Here is a 23,812-nt window from a genome sequence, read left to right on the forward strand (position 1 = left end):
CACACACACACACACACACACACACACACGATTCAGCGTTTTTCATAAGTCTGAATTTCCTCAGCACTTGTCTTTTGCTGTTATTCTTTGATTTTGTTTTATCAATTGAACTTTGGTTTGTTTGTTTTGCACTTTCTTTGTGTGTATATCTTTTACAAATCTAATTTGAGGGGTTGAGGGTGTAACTTAGTGGTAGTTTAATCCCAGCATCAGAAACAAACAAAAATCTAATTTGTTCTGAAATTGTAGGATTCTACTAGTGAAAGAATAAAGCTAATCTAGTTTGAATCTCCTTTGGGAAAAAACAGATGAAACTGATGCCTGGAAAGGCCAAGAGACTGGCTAATTTAGATCTTCACTGAGATTTTGGCAAGATCTCAAAGAACATGAGTCAGAGTATCTACCTCATCCAGGTTTCTACTTGTCAGCCTGTGCTCTTCCAGTAACTGAATCCTGGGAGACCTCTTCCCATTCTCCAGCTGTTGTCTTCTTTTTCTTTCAGACATTGTTTGCAAAAGTCTCAGGAGAAGTCATTCCCTGGAAACCATACTGTCTTTTAATATCTGTACTCAGGAAACCTGTTTGCAGATGGATCCTATCCAGTACCTGCATTCCGAACATGTTTGTGCCAACTTGAAGTCAGCCTGCATTTTAGCCGCTTTTTCTTTTCTTCCCCCCTTTTATTAAGCATAGATTCTTTCTCATACAATATAATTTAAATACAGTTTGCCCTCCGTCTACTCCTCCCAGTTCCTCCCCACCTCCTCTCCCATCCGGATCCACTCCCTTTCTGTCTCTCCTTAGAGAAGAACAGGCTTCTAAGAGATCACAGCCAAGCATGACAAAATGAAGTGTAATAAGATAAAATGAAAACCGTTGTATTGACGTTGGATAAGACAAGTCAACAAAAAAATAAAAGAGCCCCTAGAGAAGGCACTAGAATCAGAGACCCACTCTGTATTTGTTCTCTGTATTTGTTCCCATCTGCTGCAGGAGGAGGCCTCTCTGATGATGGCTGAATAAGGCATGGATCTATGGGTATAGCAGAATATCATCATCATCCTCATCATTATTATTTTGTCACCAATTGTATTTGGTTTTACTCTAGGTCTCTGGACTATTTAGTCTATGGTTGTTGGTCACCCATCCAGTGTCAGGTATGGGTTCCATCTCATGGAGTGGGCCGCAAGTCAAATCCGACATCAGGTGGTCACTCCCACGAGGTGTGTGCCACCATTGCCCGAGTGTAGTTGGCAGGCAGGACAGAGTGTAGATCAAAGGCTCTGTGGTTGAGTTGGTGTTTATGTGTCTCTTTTGGTGGCCTGCAGAGTACCGTCTAGTGTCACAGACACTGGAACATGGAAATAACAGTTCTATGTAGGTCCCAGCTGTCTCTCAGTGTTCAGTGGGTTGTGTGGGTGTTATCTCCTTCAGCAGTAGGGCCTTGCTGTCAGTTTGTGGAGAGCAACCTATTTTGACAATAGCCTGGATTGTTTGGGGATTCCCATGGGACTCTTTCAGACAACTCAATTGGATGAAACCCAGGCTCAGGACTGAAAGCTTTGTTTAGTGACAAAAGATGGTTCCGTCTCCCTCATTATTTGTAGACTTCATTAGGATCACCTTCATATATTATAGGAGGTTTCCATACTGCCCTTCAAATGCTGTTGAATTCGTTCTCTTCCCCGATTCTGTCTCCCCTCCACCTTTCCACCTGATCTTCCCATTCTCACACCCACCACTAGGAGTGGGCATGTGCCTATCGTGGAGTGCTTATGGACGTCAGAGAACACCTTTGTGAAGTTTGTTCTCTCCTCCTGCCCTTACATGGGTTCCAGGGACCGGACTCTGCCATGCTAGTACAGCACAGGCTTCTATCTGTTGAGCTCTCTTGCAGTCCCCTAGGGAGGGTCTTGACTTGTCAGCATACAGCATTTCCTCGAGGACATCGTAACAGAACCCTTTGATCTCTTAAACTGATTCTTTTCTTGTGTTTTGTGGAATATGTTTCTCTTTATGTAGCTTATTTTCCAGAACTGGTCATGGTCAGTGACAGGTAGACCAGTCCAGATTGGCAGATAGGTGAGTTGAACTAATTAGTGTGTCTGCCTCAAAGCAGATTGATAAGACCTAGTACAGTTATTCTGTAAAATGAATAAGAGATAGAAGGTAATTCAGACAACTAGCTGTTGCTGTTTGGGAAGTGTAACAAGGAGTTTGGAATGGAGCTCATGATTCTGCATCTGGAAAAATGGCCCAGTGGTTAAAGTACTTACTAGAACCCATGTACGTGACAGGTGGCCATGGTAGACCACTTACAGTGCCAGCCTTGGAAGGCAGAGACAGGGAATCCCGAGGCACTGTAGCTAGGGAGACTAACAGTATTGCTGAGCTCTGGGTTTCATTACGAGACCCTGCCCTTGTGAATAAAGTGGAAGAACATTGAGGATGATTTACAAATCCACCTCAGACTGTCACATGCATGCACACACCCCATACGCACAGCACATACATGATACATGACATGGAAAAAGAAAGGGAGATTCCGAAAGTGAATGGTATTGGGCAGAGGGTGTTTTGATAGGCTTTCAGCTGTGAGGGCAGCATGCAGAGGCTCCATCCAAAGGCCTCAGGACAGATGGAAGCAAATAAGCGCTGGCATAGACCTAGTTATTTGAGTTGGACCATAAGGGAGAAGCAGAACCAACTGACTGCATGCCACCACAGACAAGCTAATTGACTAGAGTTCCTCGATCCAAAAGGTTCAAAACAGGCTTTGTCCCAGATGAGTTGTGCTGGTGGATTTCAGTGTAGATGGGTAAGACAGAAGCGTCTCTGATGTTGCTCCCCAGGAAAAGCTTATGGATTTTGCTGATAAAAAGCTTCCATTCTCCTGTCCCTGTTCCTCGTGGTGCTTGAGGTCAACTTACAGCATATCTCATAGTATGATGTGATATGCTATGCTATGCTATGATATGCTAGTGCTCTGCTGTTGACGTACATCTGCAGCCCGGTGGTTCTTAGAATAGTCTTTGCCTGTGGACATTTCACCTCTACCTTCCCTCCGTGTGTTAGTTACTTTTCTGTGGCTGTGCTAAAACGCCATGGCCAAGGCAGCTTACAGAAGAAGACTTGATTTGGCTTTTGGTCAGAAGCGTAAGAGACCAGCATGGCAGGGACTGTGGTGACATCCAGCAGGCACGGCACCAGGGGCGGGAAGCTGAGATTTGCCTCTTGAAGTGCAACTGTGGAGCAGAGAGGGCGAACCGGAAATGGCAGGAGTCTTTGAGTAGTCCAAAACCCATCCCCAGTGAAATGCTTCCTCCAGGAAGGCCACACGTCCTACAGGGCTACCAACTAGGGACCAAGCATCCAAATGCTCAAACTATGGAGGACATTTCTCATTCAAAACATTACATTTCTTGACAATTCCCATTTGAGTTCTCTTTTAGCTAGTTTCTGGTGTCTCATCAAAGATAGATTTGTTTGTTTTTGGTTTTTTTTTGAGACAGGGTTTCTCTGTATAGTTTTGGGCCTGTCCTGGATCTCACTTTGTAGACCAGGCTACCCTCAAACTCACAGGCCTGGCTCTGCCTCCCAAGTGCTGGGGTCAAAGGCGTGCGCCACCACTGCCCAGCAAAGATATTTTAAAAGTCCAGGTGGTGGGTGTTTCTTCTTGTTCTCTCCTCTAGTGGTAGGCAGACCAGTGTGCATAGAGTAGAGAAATTTGGTGTTAGTTTCTGCTAGGAAAAGAACACAGAGCAGAAAATAACAAGTTAGTAAAGGTTTCTTTGGGTTCGTGGGGAAAGGGAGGGTCTTGGTGTTTTAATTCTGTGCTAAGGATTGAGTCCACGGCCTCACACCTGGTCCACGTGTTCCACACTGAGCTGCACCTCCAGCCCACATTTGAAGCCTGTGTGATCGATCATTAGATGGACCCTCTTGAGACAGAGTCTAACTATGCAGAGCAGGCTGACCTCCAACTCATGATGCTCCCAGCCCAGCTGGGATTACAAAGAGGTGCCACACCCCCGTTCTTTGTTCTGTTTTAAATTAGTCAATAGCATGCCTAGAAAAATCTCTCCTGTAGCACTCTTCCACACTAAAATCAATGGGCTGTAACCACAGGATAGTGGACTGTATCAGAAGCCTGTGCATGTGTTGCCTATTTATTGGGTTTTTAAGAGGTGATTATTTTTTGTTAAGTTGACACAAGCTAGGGTCGTGTGAGAAAAGAACCTCAGTTGAGAAAATGCCTCTATCAGATTGGCTTATAGTCAAGACGATCGGCCATTTTCCTGACTAGTGTTGATGTGGGTGGGGGAGTGTCCAGCCCACTGGGCAGTGGTTCTGAGTTCTGTTTCAAAAGCAAGCTGAGATAGCCATGAGAAGCAGTGGTTCTGTTTCCATTCCTGCCTGCCAAGTTCCTGCCCTGACACAGTGGAGAACTGTGACCTGCAAGATGACATCAACCCTTTCTTCCCAGCATGCTTTGGGGCCTGGTATTTACCACAGCAGCAGGATAAGGCCCAACACGTCCTTGGACATCATTTACATTTTTATGAGTCAGAGTCTGTCTATATATGTATCATAAGTTTACATGCTTTTGTTTGTCTTTTCCCTCTGTCTCAAGGGTGGCAATAGTTTCCAAATCATTTGAAGGGAAAACTGACCGCACAGAGCAATGGTATGGAACCCAGTACAAGCAGGAAGCTATCCCAGAGGAAGTCATTCAGGTAGGCTAAGTCACCTGTGAATGAGCCTGAGGTGTGGGGAACCAGGAGAACACGATTCCCTCGAACCTTCAACAGAGTATGGAGAATGGTGGCCCAGCGCTGTCCTTACTGTCCTGGGAAGAGTGAAAGGGGAACCGAGAGCTGGAGGGTGGGGTTTTACATGAAGTAATGTGCTCCGGCACCTTCCCATGTGTTTATCAAACGGCAGGGCTATGAAACACTTCTAAGCATTGAAGTGTGGCGACCACAGTTGCACAGTACTGGGAAGGCAAGAGGTGAGGGAGTAGGAGACATGGAAGACAGGCGTCAGCTGTGGAGAGGTGGTGCTGTGGTCCTGCCTGGGACTCACACTGTCTTGACTTTTTGGTAGTGTTATGTTTTACCCTCATTGTCTGATTACTCGTTTTTGTCAGTATAAGAGAAGTGTGATTTATTTCCAAACAGTGTGCTTAGACTGAGTTCTTCCACATTTATCAGTTTTCCAAGGCTTTACTTAGCTATGTAGAATCTTTTTCTTTCTTGCCTTGTTAGCTGTGGACCGTTGAATTTGGGTCTATTACTCAAAAGGACCAGAAAACCTTCCAAGTAATGAACTTTTTTTTTTTCAGCGACAATCCAGGAAAAGAAATATATTTAAATTTTTATTTATTGTGGGTGCATGATATGTGTGTGGAGGTCAGGACACCTTAGTATGGTCAGTTCTCTCCTTCTAGCTCCACATGGGTTCCAGGGATGGAGCTCAGGTGTCCTGGCTAGTGTGGCCAGCACCTGTACCTGATGAGCCGTCTCTCTGGTCTAAAAAAAAGCAAGAATGTAAGAAAAAAAATATCACTGATGCTTTATGGAGCTCTGGCATGCAACTAAGTCCATGTTCCTAAACTGAAGAAAACTCAGCTTTTTTCAGTCAATGCTGTGTAGCATAAATTCTAATTGGTCTTAATAATAAAAACCTGGAGCCAAATATCTGGGTAAATGCTGAAAGATCAGAGAGACAAAGGAGCAAGCCACAGCCACCTCTTAATCTCACCAGTTCCTCAGCCAAAAAGGGGATGAGCTCCTGTCTCCACCCAGAAAATACTTCCTGTTTCCTCCTCCCGAGTGCACCTCCCAAGTACTGGGATCAAAGGCATGAGATCCCAAATGCTGGGATTAAAGGTGTGTGAACAGCCTGGCCCTGGAGAATTTTTTTGAAGTTCATCTGGAAGTTCAGCAGTGAGATGGCTTGATGTGTCTTTACTAGCCTCAGCTCAGCCTTTCTGGAGACAGATTGCAGCTTAAAAACTGGTCAACATCTCTACTCTGCCCGTGCCAAATATCATGTGTGTTGACCCCAAATTCGAACTGTAGCACTTACAAAGCTGTGGCATTTCAGCTAGGTGACAAGTGACTGCATCTTGTTTACCCCTTTAGGTTTTCAATAATAAAAAGCCTTTTATTGTGGGCCTGAGCCTTTAACAGCTGAGCCATCTCTCCAGCCAATACAGTGTGTAAATTAGGGTTCGACAGTCTTTGACCTGTGGTCTGTCCTGCTTAGCTGTTGGAAGCAGGTCATGTGTCAATCTCAACTTAAATCTTGTCTTTGTTTTAACCTTGTCTCGAATTATTGGCTTACCTAATAGTTTGCATGTCTTCTGGAAGAAATACCCACCAGGCCTTAAGACTGAAGTGATGAGTTGTGGGAGTGCTCAGTGGGTAAAGGCACTTGCTACCAACTTCAGTCCCCAGAATCCACCTGGTGCATGGAAGGAGGAGATAACTGATTACTACAGGTTATCCTCTGACCTCCACAATGGCACTGTGGTGTGCCTGCGGTTGCATACAAAATAAATCAGTGGAAAAAATAAAAAGTACCAAAGTTGAAGAAGCCTCCAGTTAGCCTGGCCTTCAGGCCATAAATGGAGGCAACAACAAATTGAAAGTGTGGATTTAAATATCCCTGTGTAGATGATAATTTTTTAAAGAGTTAGAGCAAATATGATCCCATCAGCTTCTCAGTATTCCACAGACTCAGATTTTTCTTTAACCAGGTGATTAGAAGCTGCAGAAAGGAAAAAAAAATGTATGGATGAATGTAAAATCTCTCTTAGTACCAGAAAGATATACTCAAGTTGCATGAAAATCCATCAGCATCTACTGATTCTGCTTGTAGCCCCTTCATGTATGACAGGGCTCCTTCCTGTTTGCTTACGTTGAGCGAAGACACCTTTTTTCGTTATTTGTAGTTGGGGTCTCATTATCTAGCCCGGCTGGCTGAGGAGTCAGCCAGGCTGGTGTCCGCCTCTGCTTCCCGAGTACTAGGATGGCAGAGTGAGTGAACCGTGTGCTCAGATGGCACTTAGAGCTCTGCAGTGTGGTGCTGAAAGTCCAACCAGGGCCTAGCCTCAGCCCAAAGACAGGGTTTTTAACTCGAGTTATATTCATAATCGCTTTTGTGTGTGTGTGTGTGTTTTATTATTCATCTAGAAATGGCAAAATGCTGAACTGAACGGGAAATTTAAACTTCCAACAAAGAATGAATTTATTCCTACAAATTTTGAGATTTTATCATTAGAAAAAGATGCAACACCATACCCTGCTCTTATTAAGGTAATACGTTGACTCGGTAGTTTGTTTGTTTGTTTGTGATGGGGGTTTCTTCTTATGTTACCCAACTCCTGGGGGGATTAGTGATCCTCTTGCCTTAGCCCCTGAGTTTCTTGTGCTGTAGGCATATGCTACCATACCACAGAATCAGTGGTTTTAAGTTTAAAGGTCAGACCTACTACATGGAGAAATAGAAAGAGGCAGTCTCTTACATCGGGTACTTTGTCGGTTTAGGATTTATCACATCCTATGCGGTAACAGAAATGCTATAAAAGAACACAAGAAATCTGTGAAGTTAAAAATGCAGCAGCTCTAATCGAGTGTAAGTCTGTTGAAAGGTCCCTCTTCCTCATGCCCACTGAAGATCTGATAAAGAAGTAGGTGTGAGCCCCTTCACTGCAAGGTTAGGTCAGAAGCCTGGAGGAGTCTGCCTGAGGGAAGCTGTTAGGTTTGCTGCCCCAAATACAAAGGTTCTGAGTAGGATAGTTGCTGCATGGAGCTCCTGGAGTTACAAGTCGGGGAAGGGTGACTGACAGGCCTCCCCTCCTTTTCCAGAATGTTCTTTTCATGTCATTATTTCACACCTTGGATAAAGTGTGTAAAAAGTTGCAGCGTATTCTTGTTTCTAAACTTAACAAACTCGTGACTGTAGACACTACCTTCTTTTTTTTATCTTTAAATGACCTACTAGCCAGATGAAGTTTATAAGACAAGAATCATTGTTTAGGAACATGAAATTTAATTTATCTTAATAGGTTATTAATGAGACATCTGTTTTTCTTTGAAGATGACTTTAATGAATTATGGTTAAGCAAAGGAGAACTGTTTTTATTAATTTTCACTTTTGGGTGGAGGTGTTAGAGAACACAGGGCTGTGCTGTGCTGAGCACACATTTACTGTTGCACTATGCTCTCACTCGCTGTGCTGAGCACACATTTACTGTTGCACTATGCTCTCACTCGCTGTGCTGAGCACACATTTACTGTTGCACTATGCTCTCACTCGCTGTGCTGAGCACACATTTACTGTTGCACTATGCTCTCACTCGCTGTTCTAAGCACACATTTACTGTTGCACTATGTTCCTCTCACTCTTTATCGATTTATTTGTTTGTACAGTTCTGGGGCTTGAACCCAGGGCATTGCACATGCAAGATAAAAACTCGACCACTAAGCTATGTCCTTAGGCCTTGTGTTTTCGGACAGGGCCTCTGTCAGTAGCTCAGGCTCCCCTTGCACCTGACGTAGCTAACTAGCCTCATCAGTCCTCTCCAGCCTTCCGAATTCCGGCATTGCAGTCATGCCCCCATGCCTGGCTGACTGCTTTAAATGTTTTCTCAGGGTAAAGTGGTGAGCACACGAAATTGTTTATTTCCTTAAGAGGATTTCAAGGTTTAAAATGAACATTTGAGAGCATGCTTGGTATGGAATAAGTGAAATAAGTTATTATTAGAGTGTTCATCTTTGTGTGTGTGTTTTTTTTACTGCAGCATTTTACTGCAATAAATTATTCTAAAACTTATCAGCTTTAAAACCACAAGCATCTTTTTAAAAGCCAGATAAAACCACAAGATCCACTTTCTGAGGGCCAGGGATCTGGAAATGACATGAGTCAGTAGTTCTGTTTCAAGTTCTGTAATGAGGTTATGGTTGAAGTCTTGTCTGCGGTTTTACTCCTTGAAAGACTAAGCCAGGGCTGGAGAATTCTCTCCCGGGTTCAGTTTTGTGGTTGTTAACAGGCCTTAGGTCTTCAGCATGTGAACTTGCCAGCTCTGTAGAGTTGTTTGACATGATACCTGGCTTTCCCCAGATGACTGACTGAAAGGGATATGTCAGTGAGCAAGGTGGCTGCCAGTCTCACAGTTGAGTCTTGGGGGTGGAATACCATGAGTCTGGCATTTTCTGTCATTTAGGCAGATGAATTCTGATTAGAGCAGGACTATACAAGGGTGTGAATCCTAGCCAGTGGGGTTATGGATCACCCTAGAGGCTGGCTGACACTCCTATCCTACAGGCGTCCTGTGTCTCTTGGGCTCCCAGTGTCTAGAAAGTTGGTGCCAGAACAGTTGGTACCAATGTCTGCCATCTGTCTCCTCCACCATGTTCACATCTCCCTATCCAAGGGACGTAGAGGAGTGGCTTCTCTCTGCCACAGGGGCTGGCAATCTCTCTGTTCTGCTTGCTAACTTGGGTGCCTCAGAATAGTGTCCATTGCCCCTCAACTTGAAGAGTGCTTTGAGCAGATACTTTTATGGAATGTGCCTCTGTTTCCCTAACCAAGCTGTTTCTCTGTCACAGGATACAGCCATGAGTAAGCTGTGGTTCAAGCAAGATGATAAATTTTTCTTGCCGAAAGCTTGTCTCAACTTTGAGTTTTTCAGGTATGTAGTTGAATCTGACTTAGGAAATCAACAATTACGTTTTTGTTGAGTTTTCTCTTCTTGAGCTTCCAGTCTTGAAATAATAAGGATTAGATTTTTCCTAGACAAGAAAAGGCTGCTAAGAAGTGCTGAAAACCGGCCGGGCGCTGGTGGCGCATGCCTTTAATCCCAGCACGCGGGAGGCAGAGGCAGGTGGATCTTTGTGAGTTTGAGGCCAGCCTGGTCTACAGAGCGAGATCCAGGAAAGGCGCAAAGCTGCACAGAGAAACCCTGTCTCGAAAAACCAAAAAAAAAAAAAAAGAGCTGAGAACCAAAGTTATTTCTTCCTTGCATTAATGAGTATTCCCTTTAGCTGAATTGATTTATGGTAGCTCTTATTAGGAGGGGCTTCTTAGCCTTCAGGATTTGGGGATCTGGAGAAGCTATAAATTTATCCGAAGGTTCATTAAGGAAAGAATTAATAATTAGAACGTTTTTCTTGGTTCATTTTTTTTTTTCAATTTCTGAAACTTGCCTGGGGATATATGTGTGTGTGTGTGTGTGTGTGTGTGTGTGCATTGTGTGTGCATTGTGTGTGTATGTGTTCACCGAGGGGTGTGTACAGGTGTGAGTAAACAAATACACATGTTTGTGTGTGTAAATGTACACATGAATGTGTTTATATACACACACACAAAGAGGAGGGAGGTGGGGTTTTGGTTTTTTTAAATAATACTCAAAACACACTTCATGTAACGATGTTTGCCTTTAAGAGAGGTCTGTGCATGAAGCCTTCTAACAAATACAGAGTTGCTCTTCAGGCTCTAGCTTACCCTTCAGAGGGGCAAAGCCCAGAGAACACCTAACTCATTACAGACATTGAACCAGGGTCAGCAAACTGCAGTCTTCACCTTCCTGATCCTCAGACATGTGCATTTCATAGTTAAATGTTACTGGCTTTAAACTGATGAATCCTAGAATGCTTCAGAAGAATGTAAACTAACACACAGACTAGCTATTCACCTGTCTTAGCCTTAGTGTTGGGATTACAGATGAATACTACCACACCTGACACATACTACAATTTTATATTTCTAAAATAATTGTTCTCTTAAAAAGGAATTTATCACTGGCTGGTGGTGGTAGCGGCAGACACCTTTAACCCCAGCACTTGGGAGGCAGACGCAGGTGGATCTCTGTGAGTTTGAGGCCACCCTGGTCTACATACAGAGCAAGTTCCAGGGCAGCCAGGGCAAGACAAGAGAAACCTTGTCTTGAATAACTAAAAAAAAGAAAAGAAAAGAAAGAAATTGTATGTGTATGTTGTGTGTGTTCTTTCACCTTTTTAGAACTAAGATGAAATTATGTATGTTTAGTGACCCTTATGTACATGTGTAGTATCTGATTGCCGTATCTGAGCCAGAATTCACATATTCCAGTGGGATCCTGTTGTCTACTCCAGTGCCCTGCACACATAGTTGTGTGACTCGGTTTTTTAGGACATTGTAATTCTTTTCTAAGCTTGAGTCAGATGGCATTGAACCACCAATCTTGGCACTACTGACTTTCAGCCCCACCTGATGGTACTCTAGTTGCCAAAGACATTGCTGGGACTTTGTCATGGCGTTACTTGGGTTTTGATCGGCTAGCACTCTCATTCACCCCAACAACCTCCTATGGTGCGTGCGTGCGTGCGTGCGTGCGTGCATGTTGCCTTAAGTTCAAAGCTGCTCACTGTCTAAAGAACATTTATCATTATATGCAATACTGTAAGAAAATTAACTCGGCAGGTAAAGGTGTTCCCACCAAGCCTGACAACTCAATTCAGTCCTGGAACTCATATGGCAGGAGAGAACCAGCTACCACGAGTTGACTTCCGAATTTTATATGTGCCATATAATAGATAATAGATATGCACACAGATAGATGAATATGTTTTTTAAAAGAGAGAATTAAATGGCAACACCCATTTAGATTTTTCTCTTTGATTTTAATTTTCCAAGTGCCTAAGCATTTTTGTTGTTTTTGCCTTATTATTAACTTGGATAAAATAGTTGGCATTGCTCAGTGCATCCAAGTGCAGTGCAGTGCAGTGCAGGGCAGGGCAGGGCAGCGCAGTGCAGTGCAGTTACTGTGCTACAAATAGAAGAGAACTTTTCCTTTGCTCCCAGCTGAGGCAGAAAGCACATTCCTTGGGTCTGGAGCAGTAGTCAGGAAAGTTCTCCTGTCCACCTGCCAGATCTCCCCAAGGCTTGCTCCCCTGCTTGCTTTGGGTGCAGGCCCAGTGGGCCCCTTGTCACCCTGGCCTAATTTTAACTGTCTTACCTAATGGAGTAGTTTCCCTTCCCTGTTTCCCTTAACCCTAACACCGCCTGGTATATCAGGCTTGAGCATATCGCTTGTCTCTTCCATTAAGCTATAAGCTCTGAGCACTCGGAATTTTGCCCGATTGCTCCTTATCTGCTCTCAGTGCCTAGAGAGCACGGTAGTTAAGTGTGTGGTGACACATACTGTTGAATGCATGGCTCTTTCCTTGGTGCTGATAAAGGTAAGCGGTGTTGTATAGTCTACTAAGCAGGTTGTCTAACTTTGGTTGAATCCCAAACTCTGGTGTCGGCAACCCAGGTGCCCTGGGGAAAATAGCTTCCTGTCTGAGAGGTGAAAGTCGACGTCTGGTCTATTTAACCATTGTTTCTTCTCCTTTCACACCCCCACATAAATATTTTTATTCTCTAATGTTTTTCTAATCCTAGCTGCAGTTAGTTACATGACAGACTTTATTAATGTTCTGATAGTACTCTCGTTCTGTTGATTGGGGGTAAGCTCACATCTTCACAGTGCTTTTCAGTCTTTCTCTTGAAGGCCATACAGTTAGAGCACACAGGTTTCCCAGGCTCGCATTTCTGTACTTTAAGAGTGTACCTTGTGGAGAGAAGACACACTGGCGCTGGATCAGCTCACCCGGTCATGCCTCCCCCAGCAGCTGAAGGACAGCCGTGCCCTTTGACCTTTTCATTTTCTCACCTGCCTTTCCTTTCTAGTTGGATAGTTCTCCTGTGCCAGCGGTTCTCAACGTGTGGGTCGTGACCCTTTCACATGGGTCACATATCAGATAGCCTGCGTATCAGATATTTGCATCACGATTCATAACAGTAGCAAAAGCACAGTTATGAAGTAGCAACAAGTATAATTGTATGGTTGGGGTCACCACAGCCTGAGGGGACTGTATTAAAGGGCCACCATGTAGGAAGGTTGAGGACCGCTGCCCTGTTACACGATCTTCTCTTCACTGCCGGCAGTGCACACATATAGCATATTGCTGACATCTTCTTTCTCAGACCTTTTCTTCCTCATGACAAAAAGAAACAGATGAATTCAAGAATTCAACCATGTCCTCAGGAAAGTATATAAACCAGTACTTAATTTCTTCACCTGTCTCAAAAGGCCACAGCACGTTGGGAAGTAATAAACCAGCTCTTTCACTGTCAACATTTTCTTCCAGCCCGTTTGCTTATGTGGACCCCTTGCACTGTAACATGGCCTATTTGTACCTTGAGCTCCTCAAAGACTCTCTCAACGAGTATGCATATGCAGCAGAGCTAGCGGGCCTGAGCTATGACCTCCAAAATACCATCTATGGGATGTATGTAAGTACCCATGTCTCAGAGCCTTCCACTCATCAACGTTTTTTATATTGATTTGATGGAAGCATTTTGAATTGTGGGTATGAGTTTAATTTCTTTTAAAAAAATCTTTATGGCTTACCATATTTCCTCTTTATTTAATTTTTAAGTTAGCTTTTATTCTAACATTCCACTGTGTACCATTCATAGTATGCAGAGTCTCCTTGATTTTTTTTTAACATCTTTCATCAGAATATCATTTTTCCTCCTCAAACAAAATTGTGCCCAATCCAGGTTTAGCTCTCACCCATTCTGTATCTGAAATCTTGAGCTTCAGAACAGCAGAATGAAATCATCTCTCTGTAAAATATGAGGTTGGCCTATCCTGTTTCCTTAGGAGCCAGACCATGAGGCTGCATATCCATACTCTTCGGTCATGTTTCTTCATTACCATGCCACCATTTGAGGTATCAAAGCATCTCTTTTGTTTTTCTTTTTGTTAGTCGCTACATTTATGCTGATCCTCTCCATTGCAACATGACATACCTGTTTATCAGGTTATTGAAGGATGATTTAAAAGAGTATACATATGCAGCACGCCTGTCAGGTTTGAGCTATGCCATTGCATCAGGGATGAATGCAATACTTGTAAGTAAAATGCAAACTGAAGAAAAGGCGCCAGCCACACTGGGAAAGCTTTCTGTTGAGCTTGGGAAAACTATTAACGTCTGCACCTTTAAACAGGAAGGTTGATGGTTTTCTTCATGCACTTTTCAAATAACTGAAAGATTCGAATTAGTATTAGCCTACTAATAAATGACTGGGAAAACTCAGTGCATCTTGTGAACATGTATGTGTGCTACATGTCTGTGCATGTTCTGTTTGAGATGTTTAACATATTAATCCTAAAAGCATGTTTTCCTCCCAGTGTATTTGAGTCCTTTTCTATTTATAAGTAAAAGCTATTTGTTATTGTTGTGGTGCTTGAATTACATAAGCGTCTTTTATTTCTATAGACAGCAATAGAAAGTTCCTGTGTTGAGATCCACCTGGCAGTTTATTGTCTGGCACGTCTTATTAACTGTTTTACATGTGTTATTCCTGCATCCTCCCCTTGATGATATCTCAGTTTTGAGCTAACATCCATTTAATGGCGCACATTCATTCTCACTGATCTTGAAAGTATATCTTTAGTAAAAACTGAGATGATCACATGTCCCAAATCTTACACAAAAGGTTTTAAATTTTCATTTATTTTGCAGTAGTGTTCTTTTTCTTTTTACCAACATTATTTTTCTGGTAGCTGTTGTTTAATGTATAAGAATACATATCGTCTAACCATTTTCAGTTCTACAGATTGAGACTCAAAGGTTAAAATTAACCACAAGTATTAAAGTAATAGTCTACTTTGCTTCTCACTAGTGGCTTTCAGCAGCGTATTAGCATTTATTTGTGATAAAGCAGACTTCCTGATAGTTGTAGTTCATAGAGTGCACAACGTGCTTTCTGTAGCTCCAGCCACGGCTCTTGCCCAACATTCCTCCTGCAGGGTACCCTGTGTCCCTCCAGGTCCTGCACACAGAAATGTAATCACAGCCTCCCTGTGCCGTGCTTTCTGAATCTGAGGCTTTCAGAGGCTGGGAAAGTAAATGATTCTAAGGTGAAATCCTCATAGTATGTCCACTTTATTTTCCCTACAGTTAGTTTGCCATTGGCATTTAGAACATCAGCAGAACTTATAAAATAAGCAGCTAGTTAAGATTGTAGTGCCTTATTGAGTAACACTGAATGGGCAGTGTCAGGCTATGAAATAGAAACTTAGGATTGCTTGACTTTTCCAAAGATGATTTTTTTTCCTTAGAAGAGGCAGGTAGTTGAGTCAAGTTCTTGCTGCGTGTTTCTGACAGGCCTGGAACTGGCTGAGTAAACCAAACTGGGGCCTGGGACTCCCTGGCCTCCTAGTTACACCCAGCCAGACCTGATTATTTAACTATTTCTAAACAGTTTTGGAATGTGTCCAAGACCTAGGTAACAGTCCCCTGTGATTTTTGCCTTCTTACTACAGTCACAAAAGTATTAATTCTGGGGCTGGAGAAATAGCTCAGAGGTTAAGAGCACTGGCTACTCTTCCAGAGATCCTGAGTTCCTAGCAACCACATGGTGGCTCACAACCATCTGTATAATGAGATCTGGTTTGCAGGCATACATGCAGGCAGAACACTGTATACAAAACAAATAAATCTTTTTTTTTTTTTAAGTATTAATTCTACTGTTCATCAGAGAGTCTTTCTTAGATAAAATTTAGGAGCTTTGGGTGTCGCTCCATGGTGGAGTGTAAACTTAGCATGGACCTGGAGTTCAGTCTCCAACACCAAAAAGAAGATAAAATTTAAAACACATTCTGTAATTAAACTTGATGCAGTGAGAACATGAATGTTATGGTGTGGTAGGTGCCGCTGTAGTTTGGCATCAGGTGAGTTTACCTTCTGTTGACATTTGGGGAAAGGGCATTGTTTAATGTGAAGATGACTAGTGTTACATTAAGCTTATCATATTAATGCCTTCAACTGTCTCCGTAGCTCTCAGTGAAAGGTTATAATGACAAACAGCCAATTTTGCTAAAGAAGATTACCGAAAAAATGGCTACTTTTGAGATTGATAAAAAAAGATTTGAAATTATCAAAGAGGCGGTAAGTCTTATGTTTCCATAACTTTTATTAATACAGTTGTTTTGTCATATTATAAAAATGGCTAATAATGGAGAGAGGATTGTGGGAAAAGCGTTTGTAGCCTGAGTCATTGCCTTTGCCGTATTCTGCTTAGAAAGCTGAGCCCACTCGTGTGCCCCGACTGTCAGCCTCAGTCCTACGAGAGTCGTTGGACTAACCCTGGGGGAGCTCCAGTGGCTTCATTTCAGGCAAATGCATGCTTGGGTAGATGGAGGGCTGCCTGCCAGAGAGCTTTCTTACTGTATAGTGCACCCTTTCCGGTTGACGTGTCTTCCACTGAAATCCATGTCGTGTTTGGCCCAATAATGGAAGTGCAGAATGGATAGCTACTTTCAACGAAGACCTTCATTTATATGCTATAATAAACTGTCAGTTTTCAGTTGAGCATCCAATGGCTAGCTACTACCAGGTTACTTGCTGATGGAGACCCTGGAGCTGTGTGGTATCCAGGGATCCCTGGGATTTACTTTCTGAGGCCTGCAAGATGTCCCATAGGGAAGGCATTTAGATACACATCAGATGCCAGAGGTAAAGCTGCGGCCTGGACGATGAAAATGCATGCCCGTCAGTTTAAGAGTCTAAGAAGGATAGCTACTGTGCCTAATGATATAGAAGTGGAAGAAGTAAACATCCTTTCATTCCAGTTACACACAATTCATGTAAAAGAAACTGGGTTGTGGCTGATTTTGAAAATTAATGAACCCATGCTTCCCTTGCCTAGTATATGCGATCGCTTAACAATTTCCGGGCTGAGCAGCCCCACCAGCATGCCATGTACTACCTCCGCTTGCTGATGACCGAAGTGGCCTGGACTAAAGATGAGTTAAAAGAAGCCCTGGACGGTGAGACTCCTTCTGCTTAGTTTTCTGCCCTGATTCTAGTCATTCTGCTTTTTACGGGCTGGGTAGCAAGAACCTCAGAACTCAGTACGGTCAAGTGACATTTACCAACCGCCTCCATACCCAGCCCTGCCTGTAGGTTAAACAGGGATCGACTAGAAGGGTTTCTGGATGAGGGACTAGAGTTGGGAAGCGGAAATAGAAAGATCATTTTAATAAAGATGGGAAGGGTGAGTGTTATGCTAGGAAGCTAGAGAAGGGGTTCCCTAGGCAGCACAGTGGGAGGTGGACCATGTTCCAGTTCTGCAGCGACTTATAGCTCAGTGACTTTAGAAAAGAAACAGTTTCCCCACGTGCGTGCGTGTGTGCATGCGGGCGTGTGTGTGTGTGTGTGTGTGTGTGTGTGTGTGTGTGTGTGTGTGTAAAAACCTTTAAAATTAAGATAGTAGCTCATACTTTTGTATTTAAGATAACATCTGTAAAATGTCTGACCCATCATAGGTATTTAATTAATTAATGTAAATTAGTTCCTAAAGAAGGACCAGCACGTATAAAGGAATGTGAGAAGTAGGAAAATTTCTACTGGGATACTATATAACAATTGCCACAGGCAGTGTCCACTTACAGATGCTAAAATTAGTAAAAATTTGAGGGAAATTCAGCTAGTGAGATTGCTCAATGGTAAAGGTGCTCGCCACCGTGCCTGATGACCTGACTTGGATCCCCAGTACCCATGTGGTGGGAGGAGAGAACTGACCCCTACGTTCAACACCACCACATTCATGAGTTGCTACTCTCCACCCTAGATAGATAGATAGATAGATAGATAGATAGATAGATAGATAGATAGATAGATGATAGATAGATAGATAGATAGATAGATAGATAAATAAGTAAACAGATAGGTAAAGTAAAAAAAATTTAATTTAAAAATTTGAGGGAAGCTATATTTATACAGTCTCAAACATTCCCCCAAACATTAATTCTAATGGGAAAATTTGGCTTTATTAGGCTTTGGTAGTAGGCTCTTCCAAATTGCTTGTTGAACATACACGAGTCACTCCCTAAGGAGTGAAATAGTACATTTTATTACCTAAGGAGTAAAATAGTACATTTACAGTGAAAACGCCTGGCAGACACCACCTTAATCGGTAATTTGTGATATCATATCCGGTACTGTGGCACACCCACCTCATGCACTTTATGCACGTTGCCTCTGTAGTGCTTCTTCCTGCTGGTGCATAGATGAGGTTTGATCTTGAGAAGACATGGGATGAATAAAGGAGTTCTGGGGAACTGTCCCCAGTGAGAGGACAGTGAGGATGCGTGGCAGCTAATTGTAATGTAAGATTATAGATTAGATCCTGGAGAGAAAAAGGACGTAAGTGTGAAAACTGAAATCCAAGACCAGGATTGTTGGGACATACCTTAATCCCAGCACTCTGGTGCAGAGACAAGTAGATCCTGATGAGTTCAAGGCCACCCTGGTCTACATAGCAAGTTCTAGATCAGCCAGCGCTACACAGTAAGACTGAAATCCAAATAAAGCCTGTACTTGGGTTAACAGTATTGTATTAGCTGGGTGCCAGAGCGCTTGCCTAGCATACAAAGCCTTAGGTTTGATCTATAGGACCTTGAAAAAAAACATAGTACATATCAGTATTGATTGCTTAGGTTTTGATAATCATGTTATGGTTAATGAAAGATGATAGCATTAGACAAAACTGGATGAAGGGTCTCAAGGAATTCTAGTATGTTTGCAAGTCTTATATAAATCTGGAATTATTTCAAATACAAAAGTTTTGTTTGTTTTGAACTTTATATGCAGATCTTACTATTTCTTACTCATTTGCAGATGTTACCCTACCCCGACTTAAGGCCTTCATACCTCAGCTACTGTCTCGGCTGCACATCGAAGCCCTTCTCCATGGCAACATAACAAAGCAGGTGAAGCTTTAGCAGTCTTTTGTGGGTCACTGTAAGAGGTTACTTCCTCTATTCTGTCTCAAGACTTAAGCAGCACAATGCTGAGCACATTAGGATTAACCAGTTTTCTCTGGAAGAAGGTAGGAAGGACATGCAAGAAATCGAATTGTGATAGTTAGCTGAGGCTCATAAGTGTCTGCTGCTGTTGCCGGGCCCGTGCAGTCATGAAGGAATGGGACTAATTATCCCTACTCTGTGCAGACTCGCATAATGCAGAAGCAGGCAGCCTGCATTCAAGCCCCGACACTGCCACGCGCTAGATCTGTAGTCTTAGGAAAATGTCTCCCCTCTGCTCTGCAAGCCAGAGGGGTAGCAACACCTGCACCATGGGTTACAGGATTAAACAGCACAAGGGAAACACTACAAAATCCCCGTGGCAGTCTGTCTCAAGAGCCCTTCCGGCCTAACACTCTATATGGCCTTTAAAACAGTATGCCCGAGGTGTGCTCCAAAACAGCAAGCCAGATCAGATCGCTTGTTCAGCCTTGTTTAACTCACAGTACACTCCTAGGTTTATCTCTGCTGTTTGACTTCTATGCTGGAGATTACTGACTGGAACTAACTTTGCCTTACCAGTCCCTCCATCTTCAGAAATGCCTTTATTCCCTGTATCAGTACTATGTAGGTGATTGCTTGGATTTCTATTTCTTTTCACTACTACCATATTGATTGACAAACTCAATTTTTACCCATTGCATAGAATTAAATTAATACTTAAAAATCTATTTTTATGATCATTAAGCTACTTAAGTATGTTTTCATCATTGTAATGGGCTATCCATTATGCTGTTTTGATTTTCACAGACAAGATAAACTCGTATTTTTTTTATAATATGCTGTGATATTTTGTCTCTTTCAGGCTGCATTAGGAATTATGCAGATGGTTGAGGACACCCTTATTGAGCATGCTCACACCAAGCCTCTCCTTCCAAGTCAGCTAGTTCGGTACAGAGAAGTCCAGCTCCCTGACAGTAAGTGAGATGTTATAACTTTGAAAATGGACTGCTCTTACAGAGTAATGTGGTTTGTTACAATGAGTTGAAGACACGTGGAAAATAATATATGGTTTCATGTCAAAGATCTACAGGAAGCCTCTGTTATTTATAGAAATATGATTTCAAGTAGGTAATTTTTCCCAAGGATTCTCTGGTTGGTGAGCCATGTTCATGAAATTGAAGATAGGCAGTAATTTTGAGGAGATTGATATTGTAATTCACTAGTACTTGAATATAGAAGAGTTAGAGAATAAAACTATCTGCTGGGCAGTGGTGGCACACACCTTTAATCCCAGCACTCAGAGAGAATTCCAAGACAGCTAGGACTGTTACATGGAGAAACCCTGTCTCAAAAAAAAAAAAACAAAAACAAAAAACTAAAAAAATGAAAAACAAAAACAAAAACAAAAACCTATCATACAGCTAATGAGATATGAATTGTGAGGGCTGGAGAAGTGGCTCATCAGGTAAGGTCATGTGCTGCTCCTGCAAAGGACCTGACTTTGGTTCCCAGCACCTCAAGTTGAGGGCTTAAAACTACCTGTAACTCCAATTCCAGGGGATCTGATGCCCTCTGGCCTCCACAGGTACACACACACACACACACACACACACACACACACACACACATCTTGCCGGGTCTGGTGGTGACTTGGGAAACAGAGGCAATTGGGTCTGTGAGTTCAAGACCAGGGTGAGCTACTTGGTGACTTTCAGGCTAGCCAGGGCTACGTATTGAGAATCTTGTCTAAAAGAAAAAAAGAAAGCTGGGCTGGATGTGGTTTAGAGTGCTTGCCCAGTACACACAAAGCCTTTGATTTGATCCTAGCATAGACTAAAAGTGGGTGTGGTAGTGCGTCTATAATCTCAGCACTTGGGAAGTGGAAGCAGGATAATGAGAAGACAAGACTGTAAGTTAGAAACCAGCCCGGGATAAATGAGACTCCGCTAAGCAGCAGCTGAGATCATGGCACTCATTGCAAGCATTGGAATCGTTGGCAGGAATAGTTTTAGAATAGTCACAAGTGCAGGTGACAACATATTCCTTACATGTTTATTTGGGAAATACTTTTATTTATATGCTGGGCTTTACAGTATCTGATTATAGTTACATTAACAGTGGCTTCTTTTGATACAAAAACCTGATGAACATCATTTCAGTGTGGAAAACTATAATAGGGAGCATACTAGACCAAGAATGGGGGCACTGATACGACGTTTTGGCCATGCTTCAGTGTTGGTGTTCCCTGGGCATACATTATCTGTGTGCCCTGCTCACAGCTCTTCTACCTCCTGAAACGGTGTTCCCTTTCCCCAGTTCTCAGGGACCTTTGTCTGTATTCTGCTCCTCTCCCAAGGCCTATCATACTGCTCTGTTTTAGTCAGTTTTGCGTAACTGACAAAATACCCAATATAAAATATGGAGAACAGTTCATTTTGACTCACAGTTTCAAAAGTTCCAGGTAATGGGTAGTTGGCCATTTGCTTGTGTACTTATAACAAAGCAGAATATCATGGTAGGAGCACATGGTGAAGGAGTCCTTACCTCATGGCTGTCAGAAGAGGAAGAGAAGGGGAAGGCCAGGGTCCCAGTTTCACTTTCAAGCACATGTTTTCAAAGATGTAACTTCCTTCCACTAGGTCCCCCTGTTGCTCGAATTTCTAATAGGTCTTTTAATAAAAACCCAGAATATTGGGGTAAATGCTGAAAGATCAGAGAAAAAAAAGAACAAGCCACAGCCACCGCCTCTTACCTCACCAACTCCTCAGCCTGAAAAAGCCTCTAGCTGAAAGAGACATTTGTGCCAAAAAGCCTTTAGTTCCTGTCTCCTCACACCTTTATAGACCTTTCTTATAGACCTCCTTATAGACCTTTCTCCGCCCAGCCATCACTTCCTGGGCTTAAAGGTGTGTGTGCCACCACTGCCTGGCTCTGTTTTCTCTCCTAGACTTAGTCAATCTCATGTAGTCCAGGATGGTTTTGAACTCACAGAGATCTAGATGGATCTCTGCCTCGAGAGTGCTAGGATTAAAGGTGTGTGCCACTACTGCCTGGCCTCTATGTTTAATCTAGTGGCAAATTTTATTAGGGTACACAATATATCACCACATTTCCCCTTTTTTGTCTAAAATAATAAAAGGTTATAACTAATATAAGAAAAACTATATACAATAAGTATATACAATGTATACAGTTAAGAATTACATTAACAATGTCCAGGCCATAAACATTTGACAAATTCAGAGAATATATTCCATTTTCTTATTTTGGTGAGTCCAAAATGTTGTACCTGATTCACTTTCTATCCTAACTTGTATTACCAACCCAAAACTATCTTTTGACGTCTTTCAAACTTACACATTTTACACCTCTTTAGTGAGTTTCTTTTCTGAATTTCTTAACAAGGAAAACTATAACTATAGTTATCTAATCTTCAACTGCCTCAGAGACCCAAGAAGGAAATAATATTAACTGAGTAAGCAGGAAGTGCAAACAAATGACTTCCAAAAAATGTGGGAAATGACAGAAACAGCTGGCTGCCTGTATAGTCACCCAAGGTTCCTCTGCAACATTGGTGCATCCATCTTCGGCTTACAGGCCTAGCATACCTGACACACTCATCTGTGAAGCAGGATTTCCTGAAGGGCTGTCCTCCTTTGTTTTGGCAAAGTTCGGCAGTCCTTTTGTGTCCTGCTTGTCTATTTTGGACAGCATACTGCCAGCAGTCGAGGCAAGGGTACTTTCTTACCCAGTGGCTAACTTTTGCCACAAAGAAAATAAGCTCCTGGTGCCAGGAGCAGACATGTCTCATTGTCATAAAAATAGAATCTATATTATTAAAACATCTTTAATGCCATATTCTGTAGATCTCTGAAATGTTTGAAGATGACCTGTCTATCTAAAATATATTTCTGTTTGACCTTAAAAACATACCTAATATGACAAGTTCAAATGTAATAGGTGACTATTAGCTTGCATTTCTTTATATTCTATTTATATTAGTTGGTAATAACTTTCAAGGACTAGAAATTTGCATTACATTGTTAAATGAACTGTGTAGGTACAATACCTTGAACAGGATGAGAAATATATGTACAGTATTTTCTAACAAAATCAATCTCAAATCTGTATCAATATACATAATTTGTATATAATATACAAAAATTCAATCCAACGTAAAATATTTAAAACTAGTAGTTGCTTTTTAAATGTAGATTCAATAATCTACCTTTTATCTTATCATTTCCATATCCTCCCTTTTTTCTTTTCAGAATAAATTCAATAATTTTCCCTTTTAATTTATCATATCTATATCCTTTTTTTTTTTCAAACAAGAACCCTGAATCTAATTTCCTTTGTTTAGTTTTTTTTCCTGGCCATTATCAATTAACAACTTGTACCCAACCATCCTAAACAATGACAATTATCCATAACCCATCGAAAGGCCAAAAGCCACCCACCCCCACCTCTTGGGAATGTGGGCATCATGTTCTTCAAATTACTTCCTGCTGTCTGGGGGTGAAGGCATCTTTAGGGGATTCTGAAAAGAAAATTTTTGGGTTATTGTCAAGTCCTGGGAGAGATAGCTGTATCATTTGTTGTACAGTCTCTGCATAATGTGAAATAATAGGGCTTGTGTCAAGTCCTTGTTTGAGTAGTCTGTGAGGCTGGATCATCTTAGCTAGCCATCTTGATATTGTCCTGAGCCCCAAAGCTGATCTTTGGGTGATGTTTGTCAGCTTGGTGGTGTTATTATAGTCCTGATGGAATCATCATTGTGGGGTCCCATCATCTTTTGGAGACTTCAAAGTCACTGTTAGGCGTGGTCATGGTTCACATGGTTCACTGCAGAAAACTAATAGAACCTCAAACCCAAAATCATGTACAGGAAGCTAGATTAAGCCTTTTTTTTCTAGAATTAGTACTCTATATGACCATTAATATCATGACAAAAAGTTT

General features: G+C 42.2%; 1 protein-coding gene across 2 annotated transcripts in view; it reads left to right on the top strand.

Moving 5' to 3' along the window:
• The window catches only part of Ide (insulin degrading enzyme), a 100,623-nt gene that overhangs the window by 58,703 nt on the left and 18,108 nt on the right, over positions 1–23,812 (top strand). The window contains exons 12-19 of one of the 2 annotated variants that reach the window (XM_059258665.1): positions 4,634–4,736; positions 7,200–7,322; positions 9,618–9,700; positions 13,806–13,950; positions 15,882–15,992; positions 16,753–16,873; positions 18,726–18,817; positions 19,716–19,827. In XM_059258665.1, coding sequence (XP_059114648.1) covers positions 4,634–4,736; positions 7,200–7,322; positions 9,618–9,700; positions 13,806–13,950; positions 15,882–15,992; positions 16,753–16,873; positions 18,726–18,817; positions 19,716–19,827 — 890 coding nt within the window. Of the gene's footprint in view, positions 1–4,633; positions 4,737–7,199; positions 7,323–9,617; positions 9,701–13,181; positions 13,327–13,805; positions 13,951–15,881; positions 15,993–16,752; positions 16,874–18,725; positions 18,818–19,715; positions 19,828–23,812 lie in introns of both variants that reach the window. The other variant, XM_059258659.1, reaches the window with a different exon arrangement.

The sequence above is a fragment of the Peromyscus eremicus genome, chromosome 1, assembly GCF_949786415.1.
Source record: "Peromyscus eremicus chromosome 1, PerEre_H2_v1, whole genome shotgun sequence".
Classification (NCBI taxonomy): Eukaryota; Metazoa; Chordata; class Mammalia; order Rodentia; family Cricetidae; genus Peromyscus; species Peromyscus eremicus.